The sequence below is a fragment of the Clavelina lepadiformis genome, chromosome 1 (assembly GCF_947623445.1).
Source record: "Clavelina lepadiformis chromosome 1, kaClaLepa1.1, whole genome shotgun sequence".
Classification (NCBI taxonomy): domain Eukaryota; kingdom Metazoa; phylum Chordata; class Ascidiacea; order Aplousobranchia; family Clavelinidae; genus Clavelina; species Clavelina lepadiformis.
The window spans coordinates 13,081,418-13,096,211 of record NC_135240.1 but is presented as its reverse complement, the minus strand read 5'-3'; the positions used below and the strand labels follow the sequence as shown (position 1 = coordinate 13,096,211).

At 34.7% G+C, this 14,794-nt stretch overlaps 1 protein-coding gene across 7 annotated transcripts in view; it reads left to right on the top strand.

The window, feature by feature from the left end:
- The first annotated feature begins 243 nt into the window (after positions 1–243).
- LOC143460080 (regulating synaptic membrane exocytosis protein 2-like) overlaps positions 244–14,794 on the top strand; it is a 30,932-nt gene continuing 16,381 nt past the window's right edge. For 2 of the 7 annotated variants that reach the window (XM_076957469.1, XM_076957460.1), the window contains exons 1-9: positions 4,657–5,026; positions 5,148–5,265; positions 5,336–5,452; positions 5,636–5,647; positions 12,148–12,271; positions 12,473–12,652; positions 12,779–12,823; positions 13,066–13,255; positions 13,458–14,362. In XM_076957469.1, the coding sequence (XP_076813584.1) occupies positions 4,908–5,026; positions 5,148–5,265; positions 5,336–5,452; positions 5,636–5,647; positions 12,148–12,271; positions 12,473–12,652; positions 12,779–12,823; positions 13,066–13,255; positions 13,458–14,362 (1,810 nt within the window). In that variant the 5' untranslated portion in view covers positions 4,657–4,907. Of the gene's footprint in view, positions 4,630–4,654; positions 5,027–5,147; positions 5,266–5,335; positions 5,453–5,635; positions 5,648–10,658; positions 11,526–12,147; positions 12,272–12,472; positions 12,653–12,778; positions 12,824–13,065; positions 13,256–13,457; positions 14,363–14,794 lie in introns of those variants that run through there. The other 5 variants (XM_076957501.1, XM_076957494.1, XM_076957486.1 and 2 more) reach the window with 4 other exon arrangements.

Below are 14,794 nucleotides of genomic sequence, written 5' to 3'. Positions count from 1 at the left end.
TTAGCTTAACTTGTTAAACATACAAATATTTTTGTCGCTATGCGTTTGGAACCTTCTAAATTCTTTAGAAAAAGTTTTTATCCGTGCTTTCATTTATTAATTGTAGTTTTTACGGCATGAGCAAACTGAGGAAAGTGAAACCAATTTACGGAAAATGTCAAATTACGGAATATTTTTTAAGTGTTTGTGGAAATTGGTATCGCAATTTGCAAATATACTTGGTATTATTTAGCGTAAAGTGCCATAATTTCAGAAAAAGTTTTTGTCACAATTTAACCTAACCTAAACCATCTAGGCCTATAGGCCTATTATGGAAAAAATTGGTAGGCTATACCATGTCGGTTCATTGAAGGATCTTTGAACTCTTGATAAATCAATGATAGTCGTTTGTGAATATAAAAGTTTTGTTTAAGAACCTAGTTAAAATCATAAAGCGTCGAATTTCCTTTTCTAATTTATTGGAGGTTTCGCGCCGTTACGGGAGTTTATCAAAAAGATTCTGTTTGGTTTTTCTTTTTTGTAGATCTCGTTTAGAAAATTGCTTTCCATTTCTCGAGATAGTGAAAAGAGATAAAAATAATGATGAAAGCATTTTTTCAAGTAGAAGCTTCATTTTTGAAGTTTGTTTTAAGAATAGCGGTTAGAACCGTAAATTAATTACAAGTGGTTTGATTAACATGATGAGATTTTTGTTGTATTGCATTTTAACACAGCTGGTCCATTTCGTATACAATTCTGTGTCAGTTTTCTTTTGACAAATTCTTAATGTTTGCCTATTTTGCTAATTTCTTTCCTTAAAAGGACATCTAGAAAACAGATTTGATATTAGCTTCTGCAGGTTCAGTAAAAAAGTAAAAGACACAGAACAATGTTTTCAGTTCAGCTAAGATTTGAAAAGGAACTCAAACTCATCCTGGTTTTCAATATGGCTATAATTTCAGCGACGGTGACATAAGGTGGGCTGTCAAGTAGAGTGGCCTGTAGTATTTCTCACCAAATTCAAAGTTGTATTATTGCTCATCTTTTGTAATAAAATTTTGATATGGAATTTGGACAGTCCTTGGAAGTTTGTTACATTGTCTGTAAAAACTTGATCAACTTGTAATCCTAAGATAGAGTTAGTTGGAGTTCTAGGTGTTACAGTTTAATGAAGAGGCTGGTAAGTGGTAACACCAAAAGAAACTAAAATATCTGAATATCATTGCAATTAGAAGTTTACATCTTTTTTCTGTAATTCTCAAATTTTTAAGACTATGTGTTATAGTATTAACTATTTTAAAAGCTTCCATCAGCTGCCCCAGCTTAGAGCCTGTGGTTGCTTTGCTTTATGCTGAAAGAGTTATATACATGTTATTTTTCCAAGCTGGTACCAATGGTTTGTATTACCTATATATATCTGGTTTACTCAGTCCGTCACAAAGGAGAAAGGTTTTTTAATTTGGATGTCTTGACACGTCAGATTTTTACTTAATGTAGAACTCAGCACTGTACAGGTTATAACGCTCTTCAACTAACCCCCCCCCCCCACACCCAGAGTTGCACCAGGGGTGAAAAACCCGTCCCAGACCATTTTTCCTAACCCATTTTTTTGAGAGAAGAAGAGAAAAAAGCAATGCACAGTGTACAAGTGCTGCAGCAATGCTGAAAGCAGCCTAAAATTTGTTTAACGTTCATGATTACTAGAGACATTCCTTTCTCCAACTGTGTAATCGTCTTTCTTAATTATCGACTGCGATAAACAGAGGAATTGAATATTTACAAGCTTAATTACTGCTAACAAAGCTTATCCAGATAACCGGCATTGTTACAGCATTTAGCATTGAAACGAAACAAAACCATAGTGATGTCATAAACACAAATTTGACTTGATATACACTGGTATTATACTGTTGGTAGCTTATTAGATGGCTGACATAATATAAGTTGTATTTTAATTGTATGGTTCACAAATACGGTTTGAAATTTAAACTTGTGTTGGAAGGCTGAGCATTACTCTTTTATGTTGTGTTAGTTTGCAGATACATATGTCAACAAATAAATGCGATATGTAAGCTACAGCCTACGTGTTACATTTCAAATTTATCAACCATGTTATTACATGAACGGGAGGATGGGTGTGTAATAATGATAATCGTTTTTTAGGAATAAAGTTAATTTGAAAATTTGCATTGATATTTTACAAGACGAATTGCAAAAGGAGTAGTGTTCGAAAACCTATCATAGGAAGAACATAATTTTTTGAAAATGGAGTACTGTATTAGGGTACTATTATTATGATATAGTATGATAATGTTTATCCTCCAACTGAGGAACGTTTTTGCATGACTTAAACTCAGTGATGGTTCTTCATCGCTCAAGTCTCGGTTGCCAAGCTAGCCTTTGTGCAAGTTTCGATTGTAACACATTTTTTTTTACTTGTATTGCCCAAATTTAGAACAGTCCACCAGGTCCACTGAACAAGAGCAAGTGTCGTTAGGGCATGGTAGGCCCTTTAGTAACAAATAGATATGTCAGTAAACTCAGAGACGCAAGAGCTATATAGATGTTGAAGCTTTATTTCGATTTAAAAAAACATATTTTTCTTATATTATTACTTATAAAGTTATATAGGTTACTTATATAGTTATAGGTTACTTATATAGTTTGCAGATGGATGATTTTGACTGGTGCATGATTCGATGAGCTAATACCATAATCCCTTGTAAGGCAAATCATTTTTCTCATTAAAACACTTAAAGAGATTGGGATTTAATATGTAATGTATCATATATATAATTTCACACTATTCACACTCATATGATTTTGTTCAGTCCATGTGTTTGTTCATGATATGTTCAGTACCAGTACTGGGTAGTTTCATAATTTTAATGTATTTGGTATACTGGTATACCCCAACTGATTGGAAGCCGCATCATGAAATTTTAACAACACAATTAAGAATTGTAACGTGAAATTATTTTGTTGGTACAGTTTATTTTCGAAGTCTCAGAATGCCTCTTATTTTTTAACATTATGCAGTTACTGCATTGCATTTCGTTTTTATCTCCCTAATTTTACGGCATCTTTGACATAAATTATTGATAAAGTAATGTCTTGAGTGGCAACATCTTGCCAAATAGAGACTAGAGGTTAGCGTATTGCTCATCTAAGAGCAGTGTTGAATACCTTCACTGCATGCTCACATGGTGCTAGGCTGTATATATTCTTGGTACATCTAATATGCTTAAAGTATAATAGGTAACAATATATATTTGTGTATTAAGTTATTTTATAACTTATTGTGAGTAAGATTATTAAAATAAGGCAACAGCTTGGAGATGTGCAAAAACATAAATTTGGTGAAATATATAGAGTTGTCAATTTCCATTTTCATGTCCCAGTATTATATTGTAAACGTTTGGTAACGATTTTCTGATATCATGCGTTTGCAGAAGCATTATTAAATGTTTTGAAGGGTTACCTTTTTTAATCCCAATTTGTTGGTTGGTTGGTTATAAAATCAAGTAATTTGCTAGAAACTAAAAACTATGTAATATGGCTGATGACAGGGCAGTAAAAAGCAAAGGATGTAACACGCAATCAGTGATATTTTAACAATAATGTTATCCAGGTACTTAAAGTTATGTTTACATTTTCAATGGACATAGATGCTTACAATTTGCAGAGCTCTTGTCCAAAATTAGGACAACCGTGACTTTGAAGTTTTATCCCTATTAAAAAGGTCCTAATTTTAAAAGCAATATCTTATTATCACTTGCACTTTTATCACAAAATTTAAAAGTTATGTACAAAAGCTGTAAACCTTAAACTCGATATATTGTCGGCTAACTTTGCAAAAAATTGTCTATTAGTAATTATCAAATTGGGGTACTGCTTTAGTAGCACATATGTATAAGTGCAATTCTTTTTTTGTGTTAACCATAACTTGGTATTAATAAGTTAGAACATTACCAGAACTTTTGTAAATGTTTTTGTGTAGTTACACATTAAGTAGGGATATGCTTAATGAAAAAATAAATTGAAAAGGATTTAGATAAATTGTAAGAACATGAATAACAATAGGTTGTAATATTTCTGTGATATCAAGACAGGTAACTTTGGCCGGTTCATTTATTCAAAGTTCATGTACCTGATCAGCAAGGAAATCATGCTTAACCTTATCATCTTTTTAGTGAATTATAAAAAAATCAACTTATTTTTCTCTTAAATGAAGCTACTCTCAACTATTGCGATTGATCATACATACAATTTAATACTTCAGCGTTTTGTTGTTGATTTAATACTGTATGCCTCTATAGAAATTGGTCTAAAGCTGTTTCAAAGATTTGAGTTTGGGTATAACAAAAATATTTTTGTGCATAAAACTTGAATTTGTGCTCGATTCGGCTTATGCTTAGACCAGTGGTTGTAAAACTGGGTTTGACTAAATGCACGGCTTTATTGAGCTCGGTCTCTCAGATTCGGTGTAGAGGAGTACAGTACTTTATATATATACCTCTTTTGTATTATGTATTTTCTTGAATTTTAATGAATATTTTGGGGATAATATGTGTGAAACATGTAAGGTTCAGCATCTCCATTCTCCAATGAATTTAAGGACCACTGATTGAGACCCTAACATTGAGTATGGTAAGGACTGTATAATATAAATATTGATTGACATTATCATATTGTTACTGCCTTGTGAATATTGTCAGAAAAGTAGGCTACACTGTATAGTGAGCTGAAGAAGTTTTTTTAGTCAGATAACAGGAACATAAGGGTAATGCAAAAAGCTTTGTAAACAACAATTGAAATGTGAAATTCATTCCATGGGAAACATGTTTATTGAACATCTTCATAAGCACAGCTTCCTCTAAACTTGGTGGAGTGTTTAGACTTGTTATATATCTTATGTCTACCTCACAATGAGTTCCATTATAGAAGATATTGATTTGGGTCATCTAACACCAGAGGAAAGACAGAAAATTCTGGCTGTTATGAAACGACTAAAAGATGAAGAAAAAAAGGAAATGGCGATGAAAAAGTGTGTTGGCCTCTTTATTATTTGGCTTATTTATAATACAGAAAATTGCTTCTGTCATACCTTATTAATTTTTAGAATTTTAAGTGACTTGATTGTATCTTTGTGTTTTTTCTTGTCATAGAAAGGTGAATGTGGAGTATAAGGATTATCAGGAACATGTCAAAAAGGCAACAGGGAATGCAAACCAGCCCAACAGTATATCCAAGTTGATGCCAAAGGGTACAAATGACATGGGACAGGTGTGGTTAAATTTTTGAACACTGCTTTCACGTGAAAAAATGCTCAATAAACAAAACTTTAAATACCCAGGTCTGCGCTTTATGTCATAATACAAAAATTGTGGACGGTTGTGGACACACATGTTCCTATTGTTCAATGCAATTCTGTTCCAGATGTGGTGGCAGAGTCTCTGTGGTTTCAAGCAAGGTACCTATCAATGGCATTTGTATACATATTTTCTTACCTTATTTATATTTGTGTTTGAAGTTTGGATTATGAAAAATTTTGTATACAAAATTAATAGTTACGTAGTGTATATATTTTTTTAAACCTGGTTTATTGATATATGTATATTTTTTGCATGTTACATTTCACGTTGGAAATGAGAAGAATGAACGAATGGTATGTACCTTATTATCATTTTAGACTAATTTAACCAGTAAATCAGTGGTTTTTAATCTGTTGTACGTGTACGGCTTTCCAGGTAGTACACAACCATCTTCTGATACATATAAAAAGTTTAGTGTCAGATATTTGCCTGAGCATGGCCTGCATGTACCCGACATTGACAATTAACATTATTTTTGAGCACTACCCTATTCAGTTTAGTGTAAATCCAAATTCTGAGAGCCTTAGGCATTTTTACATCTTCATTCCTTTTCGTTCACGTGTTTTATTAGGACTCCTTATAGGCCATAATCATTGCGAGGTTAAGTACTTTGAAAGCTCCTGACAGCATTGTTATAAAACAATGACCATGCTTTTAAACAAAATTGACGAATGGTCAAACATCACAGATTGCTTGTCCTTCAGATTGTAAAGCATTGAGAGAAATATTTTGATAACCTACTTCCAACAGAGCAAAACATGCTTTGCTGTTGTTGATGCAGAGTAATTCAATCGACTTGTAAAAACTAACTTAGGTTATCTATATTTTCCAAGACAGAAGCAAGAAAAGTTACGGCCTCTATGAAACACAAGCTTTAGGTATCAGAAAACATATGTTACTTATGTAGAGCGATACAAAATTGTATGTCGCAAGTTGCCAGCTACCATACGTATAAATATGAGAATCCAATTAATTTAAGGTTTAGGAGCCATCCAACACCAAAAAATGCCATAAAATTCTTGTTTGTTTTATTATACCAGGGGCTCCCAACCTTTTTGTGTTCTCGTACCACTTAGCCACCACGGATTGTCAACACGTACCACTATTTTCAAAACAACTAATTTGATCCAATATTAAATTATTTGCAAGATGATGAATCTGGATGTAAAGTCAGCGAAAGTAGCAAAATTACCAACAAAACATCACAGAGTCCATTAAACCACACAGCACAGAATTCTCAAAATTCTCACTCAAAATTAAATTGTTATACTGTACTACTATATATCGCATGCAACGGAGAGCTGCTCGCGTACCACCTGAAAAGCTCCTGCGGACCACTAGTGGTACGCGTACCACCGGTTGGGAACCCCTGTATTATACAGTGAATTTACTAAAAAACTGATTACTCGAGAAATCCTCCATGGAGCTCTCTGAAATTTTGCATGTCACTTTTGCATCATTTGGACTAACATTCCATAAAATGCCATCAAAAAACATGATTTAAACATTTTTAACAGAGGAGCAAAATCGACACCAACTTTTGGACTAAAAAACAATAAAATAATAAAAAACAACCTACTTTCATGGCAATTTTTAGCCTCAACGTGCATGCCACTTAGGACATTCAAGCATCTCAACTGGTAGGGTAAGTCCCAGGCTAAAAAATACACCAACCATGCTGCTCTCTGATTGGTCTAGTCAGCTATTTAAATGCTTTTGTAAGAGTCCATCAAAATCATAGAGAGCTTAGTTTTCCCCAATTTGACAGCTTCTTAAAGCGTTTTTGAAGGCTTTAGGCAAAATTTCAGGTTTTTCTTCGTTTTGGTTTGGGTAGACAATTTTAGGCATATAATTTTAGAGCCATGTTTTTTAATGAATGGCCTCCTCTTAATTCAATCCTAAATATGTCACTGGTTTTGCCCATTACTTGGGAATTTGATGATTAGGGGATTTTGGTCAAGATGGTCACCAAGTCCAAGAGCTGTGTAGAATCATCTTGCTACACTTGGACATGATTTCTGATGCACTGTGAGCTAGGTTATGTTATAGACCTGTTTGTAAAGAAAAAAAAACAGTTTCAGCCTTTGGATAAAATTTTGTGTTTTTTAGATTTAGAAATCTTAAATATATTTGAGCTAATTAAATTCTTCAGGAATCACACTGATATGCAGCATCTGTGAAAGTCTTCTTGGCAGTATGCAAAAAAGTTTATGAACCATTGCTGTAAATGATTAATTGGCAACATTTGTGCACACAGAAAATTTTCATAGGGATAGTTTTGAAAAACCACACAATTTGCTGAATGCTATTGGACTAGGCCAGGGGTCGGCAACCTGCGGCTCCGGAGCCGCATGCGGCTCTTTCATCCTTCTGATGCGGCTCTTATTAATTTTATTGCTACAGTAGAAACAAACAGAAGAACACTCGCGTCTTTATCTCACTGAGCACATTATAGTAATCACATTAATTAAATCTTACTGAATTAACTGCTTTTATAAATGCGACACATGACAGTTTTGTTACAGAGTGTCGTTTTCGTTTTATTGTGAAAATAGTTTTGCGGCTCCCAGTGATTTTTATTTTGTGGAATATCGGTTAAAATGGCTCTTTAAGTGCAAAAGGTTGCCGACCCCTGGACTAGGCTAAGGCTAATGCTAATGCTAAGGTGAGGTTAAGTTCCATGCTTGATTTCAAATATCAGAGGAATGAAAAGGTGATTATCTTATTGAGCTGGACCAATGGCAGTGATGAGTGTAGGACGGCCAGTTCTATTCTTTTGCAGTTTTCTCTGGTTGGTAGATCAACCGTCTGTGTCATTAAACTCCCCTTGACCTGACTTATATGAACACTACGTGTCCTTCTCTACCAGCACAAATTAAAGACAAACATCGCTTGCAGTATAAAAACTGTGAACTAAAATGTTTATTCGTACTATAACGAAATATGAGAGATTCTGTGGCATTCTGTCTGCACACGCATTTATATAGCACAGAGCACGCCCAATGATAATTATATTTGAGGAATGTGCGGAGAAGTGAAAGGGAGAGTTCCATTTGAGATTAAGCGCCACACTTTTAACCACCTTTTGCCTTCAGTATTATACTACCCAAGTTATGTCATCCTGATTCTTCAGGGAACTTTTTCGACATTTTCACAGCAAGGGATTTGAATCGGGATCTTGTTAGTCAATGGGATTCAAATCTGGATCTAGCTATTGGAATAGTCCTTCGAAAGCTGAAATTCATAAATATATATGTGGTTTATGTTTAGGCTCAAGCTTTCTTAAAAGTTCTTTGTGATGGTAGTAGTAATTATTTAACTACAATGACTAATTGCACTGCTCAGATAAAGTACCCCAGCGCTAGTGGTGAAATTGACAAGTATTGTTGTTCAATTTTTCCCGTAATTACAGACTGTTTAAAGACTTTTTTTCCATACTAGAATCATAGTTGTGGATTTTATGCATATTGGTGAAAAACAATAACTTCACTGTTTGAGAGTCTATAAATTTACTGGTACTGTTTTTCACACTTGAATTCCCTTGTACCAGTCGAATCCGCTTAATTCGGACACCGGATAACCCGGACAACCGCTTTATTCGGCCAAAATGCTCGAGAACGGAACAAAAGTAAAAATTTAACGTAAAAAAACTCCCGTTAATTCGGCAATGCTCCGCTTAATTCGGACACAGGTTCGCAATTCCTATCGTTAGGTTATGACACAACAAACAGTACTTCGTTCGTTTTAACACAAGATGCAATTGCATTATGAGTGATTATGGTGAAACGATGACGATCGATGCAGTAACAATCGACAATGAACTCATATAAGGCCGTCCCAGCTTCATAGTCGCTTTAACTTCGGTACAATTGCGACCATCTTGTAGAACAGAATGGTACAGAAAAGTTTAGCAGAAAAAATGAAATTGCTCACTAAAGTATATGTGTGTGTGAGTGTGTATATATATGTGTGTTACACAGTAATATACAGTATTTGTTGAATCGTTTGGTGTCGAAATACTGTACAATACAACTAACCTGAAGGTATAACTCTTGTGCGTTTTATGCGATCAGTGCCAATTACTGCTGTATAGCGCAGCTGCAATTCATTTATTACGCAACACTACAGTATTTTAAATGCGTTGTCTGTCTAGTCTTTGCGCATGAACATGAAACGAACAATTGATTTTCCGCTTAATTCAGACAAAGCCGTTTCTCTGCTTAATTCGGCCAAAAGTGAGCAGAACCGAAATGTCCGAATTAAACGGAGTCGACTTTTGTTCTATTCTAAACAGTCATAATGTCATTAATGTATCAAGTAGAAACGAAATTTCATGTGCGTAAAGTTTTTTCAGTTCAAAGATAATTGTTTATTACCAGAAATACTCAAAATGCACTCTGTGACAGGTATTGTTCAGCTGCGTCCAAATATGGTCATTTACTTTTGCAGCAGCTTTGAAAGTCTATTATATAATCGCACTCTTTGTAATGACATAATATGTTTCTGGACTCAATCGTTTGTTACTTACCTTACGTATGTTGGTAATTTCCAATGCACATCAGTCACGAGTCATTTGGAGAATGTAAAACTTACGATAGGTTAATACTGTAACTGTAATATTTTTAGGTAATTCATCACATTTTGTTATGGTTTAATACGGCAATGTAACAAGTACCAACTTAAAAAGTACGTACATCAGTACATCGATAGCTACACAGTGAAAATGTTTAAATGCGTCATGCCGCAAAGTATACGTCATTTTGTGACTGAATTATTAATTCCAACTTCTGCCTGCCAACACAAATTTACTAACAAAATTTGTTTATTAACATACGCATTCAGACCGCATTTCTTAATACCTTTGCAGCCCGGTCAGGGCAATCTTGCCCCGGACCTTTTTCCCTTTTTTAAATTTTGGGATTAAATTATTCCACGTCAACGTTTTAGATGGATTGAGGGGTCACGTAGTGAGTTACAATCGACCAAATGCGTTTCTTCTGTCGTTGTCTCCATAACACATCGATCGCCCTATCGATTCAGATTCAAAATTTTGAAACCGGTCTTTATCAGCTTGAGATCTGCGCTGACGTCATCAAATCCATTTTTATCTTGTTGCCGACGTCAGTGACGCAATAACGTCATGCAAACTTTTGTCGTTTTATTTTGTATGGAAAAGAGTTTCTAAGAGAATGGATTGTATTTTAGTCGCCATAAATATTTAATCGGTTTTGTTGTGTTTTATTTTAGATCCTTACGGCATTTATCTACTATTTGGTGACCTACTGAAACGACATTTTCTGTTAACATAACATTAGCATTCATTGGAAACTTTCTCCTTTGTATGGACGTCGGATCAAAATACTTAATCCATACCATCACGTCGAATCCCTATGATTGCTTGTATTGGGCACGTTATTATTGTACCATAAGTCCATAACATATTTTTAAAAGGTCACGGATAAATTTCTTTGAAATGGGTGGAGGTTTTATTTCTCATTGTCTAACAATGGTGTAAATGAAGAAGTTGTTAATATGTCATGTTTGTTCAGTGCGGCAGGACTGGCGTAATAAATGGGCCATGACGATTCTATTTTTCCCGTTTTGACATTCTGAGCTCTTCGTACTTTGATAAATAACGTCGGTTTTTTACGGATTACGTCCAGGCCGTTTGTAGCATAAAATAGAGTCAAATTTAAATTGTTTCACTGGCCTGCGTGTTATATCCTGGCATTAATAACGGCAATGGACGGACGCGTTAAAAGCTTTTTCATCTCTTATTACGCATTGACCGGCTTCACCGATACAGGTAAAAGAGATGGCGACTTCTTGTGTCATTAATAATTAATTATCTACTGAATGTGAGGTATCTGCTGACGTTTTCTAGCCATTTTATGACAAGTCCATCTGATGCGATATTTGGAAAAAATTTTCGTAAAATCTTTTGTTTAAAATTACCTGCAACAGCAAGGATTTGTTTGCTTACAGACAGACAGTTTATTGGGACGTTGCTGCTTCTTACCTTTAACTTTGTTGTGTGTTTACTACCCTCCATACAACCTACCAGTTACACATTGTTGTATTTCTCTGACTTTGGATTCTTGCTAGCCTTTACATTTCATTTGGGTTCACACACGTATTCATTGCTTCAATGGAAAAATTCATGTCTGTTTAGTATGTTCAAAAATTAAAATTAGTGACTAAAATTTCTGATAGTGAAAATAAAAGCGAACTATGCCCTTTATTTTAATGCTAAGTGATGTGTAAATAAATAGTTTTAGTGGTTTGTGTGAACAATGTGCACATCCAGTTTTCGTTTTTTTTTGTAATCAATTTTATTCATTATGCAGAATGGTTTTTATTATTTACGCAAATGGAAACAGTAAAGAATCTGTTAAAGTTAGTGTGATTACCCTGCCAGCATTGATTTATTGATGTTATATTGATATCCTACTGATTTTTAAAAATTACATGCAATCCCTTTTAATGAGGTTAATGGAATAAAAAGTAGGCACTTTACTAATCCAAAATTTGCTTTCCACAAGTGGAAACGTGTATATTTTTGTTATACTGATATAGGAGGTTGTTATTGCCAGAGAAAAATTTAAAAAGGTTAAAAATTTAATTACTTTATAGATTGTGATTTCTTGATTTTAGCAATGAAAAATTCTTACAAAATTTGTGTGAAGTTACATCTCATATGAGCAGTTTTCTTTAATAACACAACAGTCTTTGGCTTTGCCAAATGTTACAATATTAATAAATGCTTGAGAAGAAAAATCATTTTTATAATTAGATCATGTGGGTATGCAATCTTTGTCGTAAGCAACAAGAGATGTTGACCAAGAGTGGAACCTTATATCGTAACTGTCAAAATGAATCATCCTTAACCTTGAACTTGGAGCCTGTGCCTTCATTTGGTCAGTTGAGATATATTGTATTGCAAGTTTGCTTGTCACATATAAATCTGTTATTACAGTGCAATTCCCATGCTTTTTAACTTTAGAAAGTTGTTTGGTCATCAATGCCTTGATCTGTTGTATTTTAATTCTGTGGTTATTCATTGTTTTAGAATGTTTTATTTTAAGCAGACTGTTCCTATAAATCAACTTTATTCATAGAACGTGCAAGAGGAAAGATGTCCGGTTCAGCAAGTCTGGCGCAACTTGAATTCACAAAGCCTGATCGTGGAATGAGGTCACGCTCAGGAGTTTCATCTCCAAGGCTGAAGAAAGGAATGAGTGAACCCCAGCTGGCTAACTGTGAAAAAGACACAGTACCTTCTGTGAAAGTTGTTGAATGTAATAAGTTTTTATGTTATTCACCCATTGTGATAAATTTATTATGACAGTTTGATCAACAAAAGCTCACATTTCAACCATTTTACACTTTTACTGTTACTATCACTTCGTTATTTTAATCTTTAGATCCAAATGGGAAAACCAGTAAGCCACTGGCGGAAAGTAGTGTCAGTAAGTCTTGTACTGCTTTTCTTAGAAGTGCTTTCTTTGCGTGTTGGGTTTATGCTATTGGCTAGGTACAATGTATCCAAGTTCCAGTTTGCAGTATCCTTTATTGTTTATCTGCAAATTGTCATTATCAGGCTTGTGGGCAAAGTAGGATCTCTCTCAAACACTGATTTTTGTTTTATTTCACTACCTACAACAGTGCTATTTATGTGAAAATGCACTTAAAATTGTTTCATATTTTACAGTAACAAGCAGTGCTTCATCGGTGCCTGCCGATGAAACTCCTGAGTCAAGGTCAATGCATGGTGTCAGAAGGTCCAGCACTAACTCTGAGCGTAGATTATACAGGCAGGATCAGACAATAGCACAGGATCCCTCATCCCCAAAGAAAGTGGCCTCATCATTCGAAGCTGATGGCACTACTACATTTACAAGGCAACTTAAATAGGGAATCTTGTTTAAGCTTCATGAAGTGCACTTATTACATGTAATTTCTCGATGGAGGATGAATTCGGCATTATTTTGTTTATTTTGTAATGTTTGTCAACAACTTTTTTGGTCAAATAGAAAGAATGTTTTGCTTTTGAAATTATATGATATTAATCTAGTGCCTGACTATGTACTTTATAACTTACAGGCCTCAGGAAGTTTCCAAACGTGGTCATGAACAGGGGGAGGACTTTAAATTGCCTCATCAAGATAACGCCAATGATAGAGCAACTTGCAGTGTAAAAGCCAAAGACTCCAATCAAACAAATATGGACGTTGAGAAAACCAATAATGAGCCAAACCTGTCGCTTAGATGTTTTTCTTTGCTATCTTTAACACACCCTCGGGAAACGCAACTCCATCAAAAGGAAGTGAGCAACACTCACCCTGATGCAAAACCGCAAAAAATCCAGAGCAATACATTAGCTAACAGTAAGGCAGGAAACAGTCATATAAGCAAAGTTTCTACAGTTGCTGTTAATAACCGTGACTTGGTTTCTTCTCCTCAAACTTCTAAAAGCGATTCTAATATTTCCATGGGAAGCAGTGAAAAAAGTATTCATAACGTCAGACGTAACAGCCATGAAAAAATACGGCATGTAAATGCCAATCCGAATACAGTTAGAAGTAAAAGTGGACAGATATCAAATCAAGGTTCTTCCAAACGACAGCCTCGAAAAAGTACTATGAACAATGTGAATAGAATGACCAGGGATCAGGCTAACCACATCTCAAGTAATCTAAAGAAGTCTAATTCTAATTTAGATGAGACAAGGTACAGTTTAACTGTTCATGGTGAAGAAACGAAGTCAAGTTCTCAAGCCATGAAGATACCCTGTGACAGTGCCCAACTGACACACAGTTATCATCCAGATTCCACTTGTAGCCCATTACTTTCCAATAAGTCGTCTTCTCACAAAAGTGCTTCTAGAAGTAACCTAACACAGGAAAAGAATCACACCATATCCAAGGATCTGCACTCGAATTCCAAAGCAGAAATGTATCAGAGTCCAAAGAAAATCAGATGTTCTAATGTGAACAAATTTCGATCCAGTAAGTTTTGTGAATCTTGCGAAAACATAATTGGGTACTTTGTGTGTGATAAAATGATTAATTGTACGCATACCTTACATTGAAGTAGACCCGGCATAACATAAAAGATTTCTTAACTGAATTACTATTACGCAATAGCGACGACTGTTGAGTAAGTAATGTTGACTAGTCCGTTTTAGAGTTTTAACAAACAAACAAATTCTAACTTTCCATCAAAACAGTGTTTTGCACCAAGGAATAAGTTATGATAATAACGTTGCTATATCAGGTATTAAGCTTATACCGACAGTTTCCACGATCTTGTTTAAGCTTAGTAGGTCACGCAACCCGATGTTACGCATAAAAATTTTTGTTACTATAGTCCGTGGGTTTAAGACAGTATTATATGTAAATGTAAAATTTGATTTTACCTCAGAAATTCGCTATGAACGT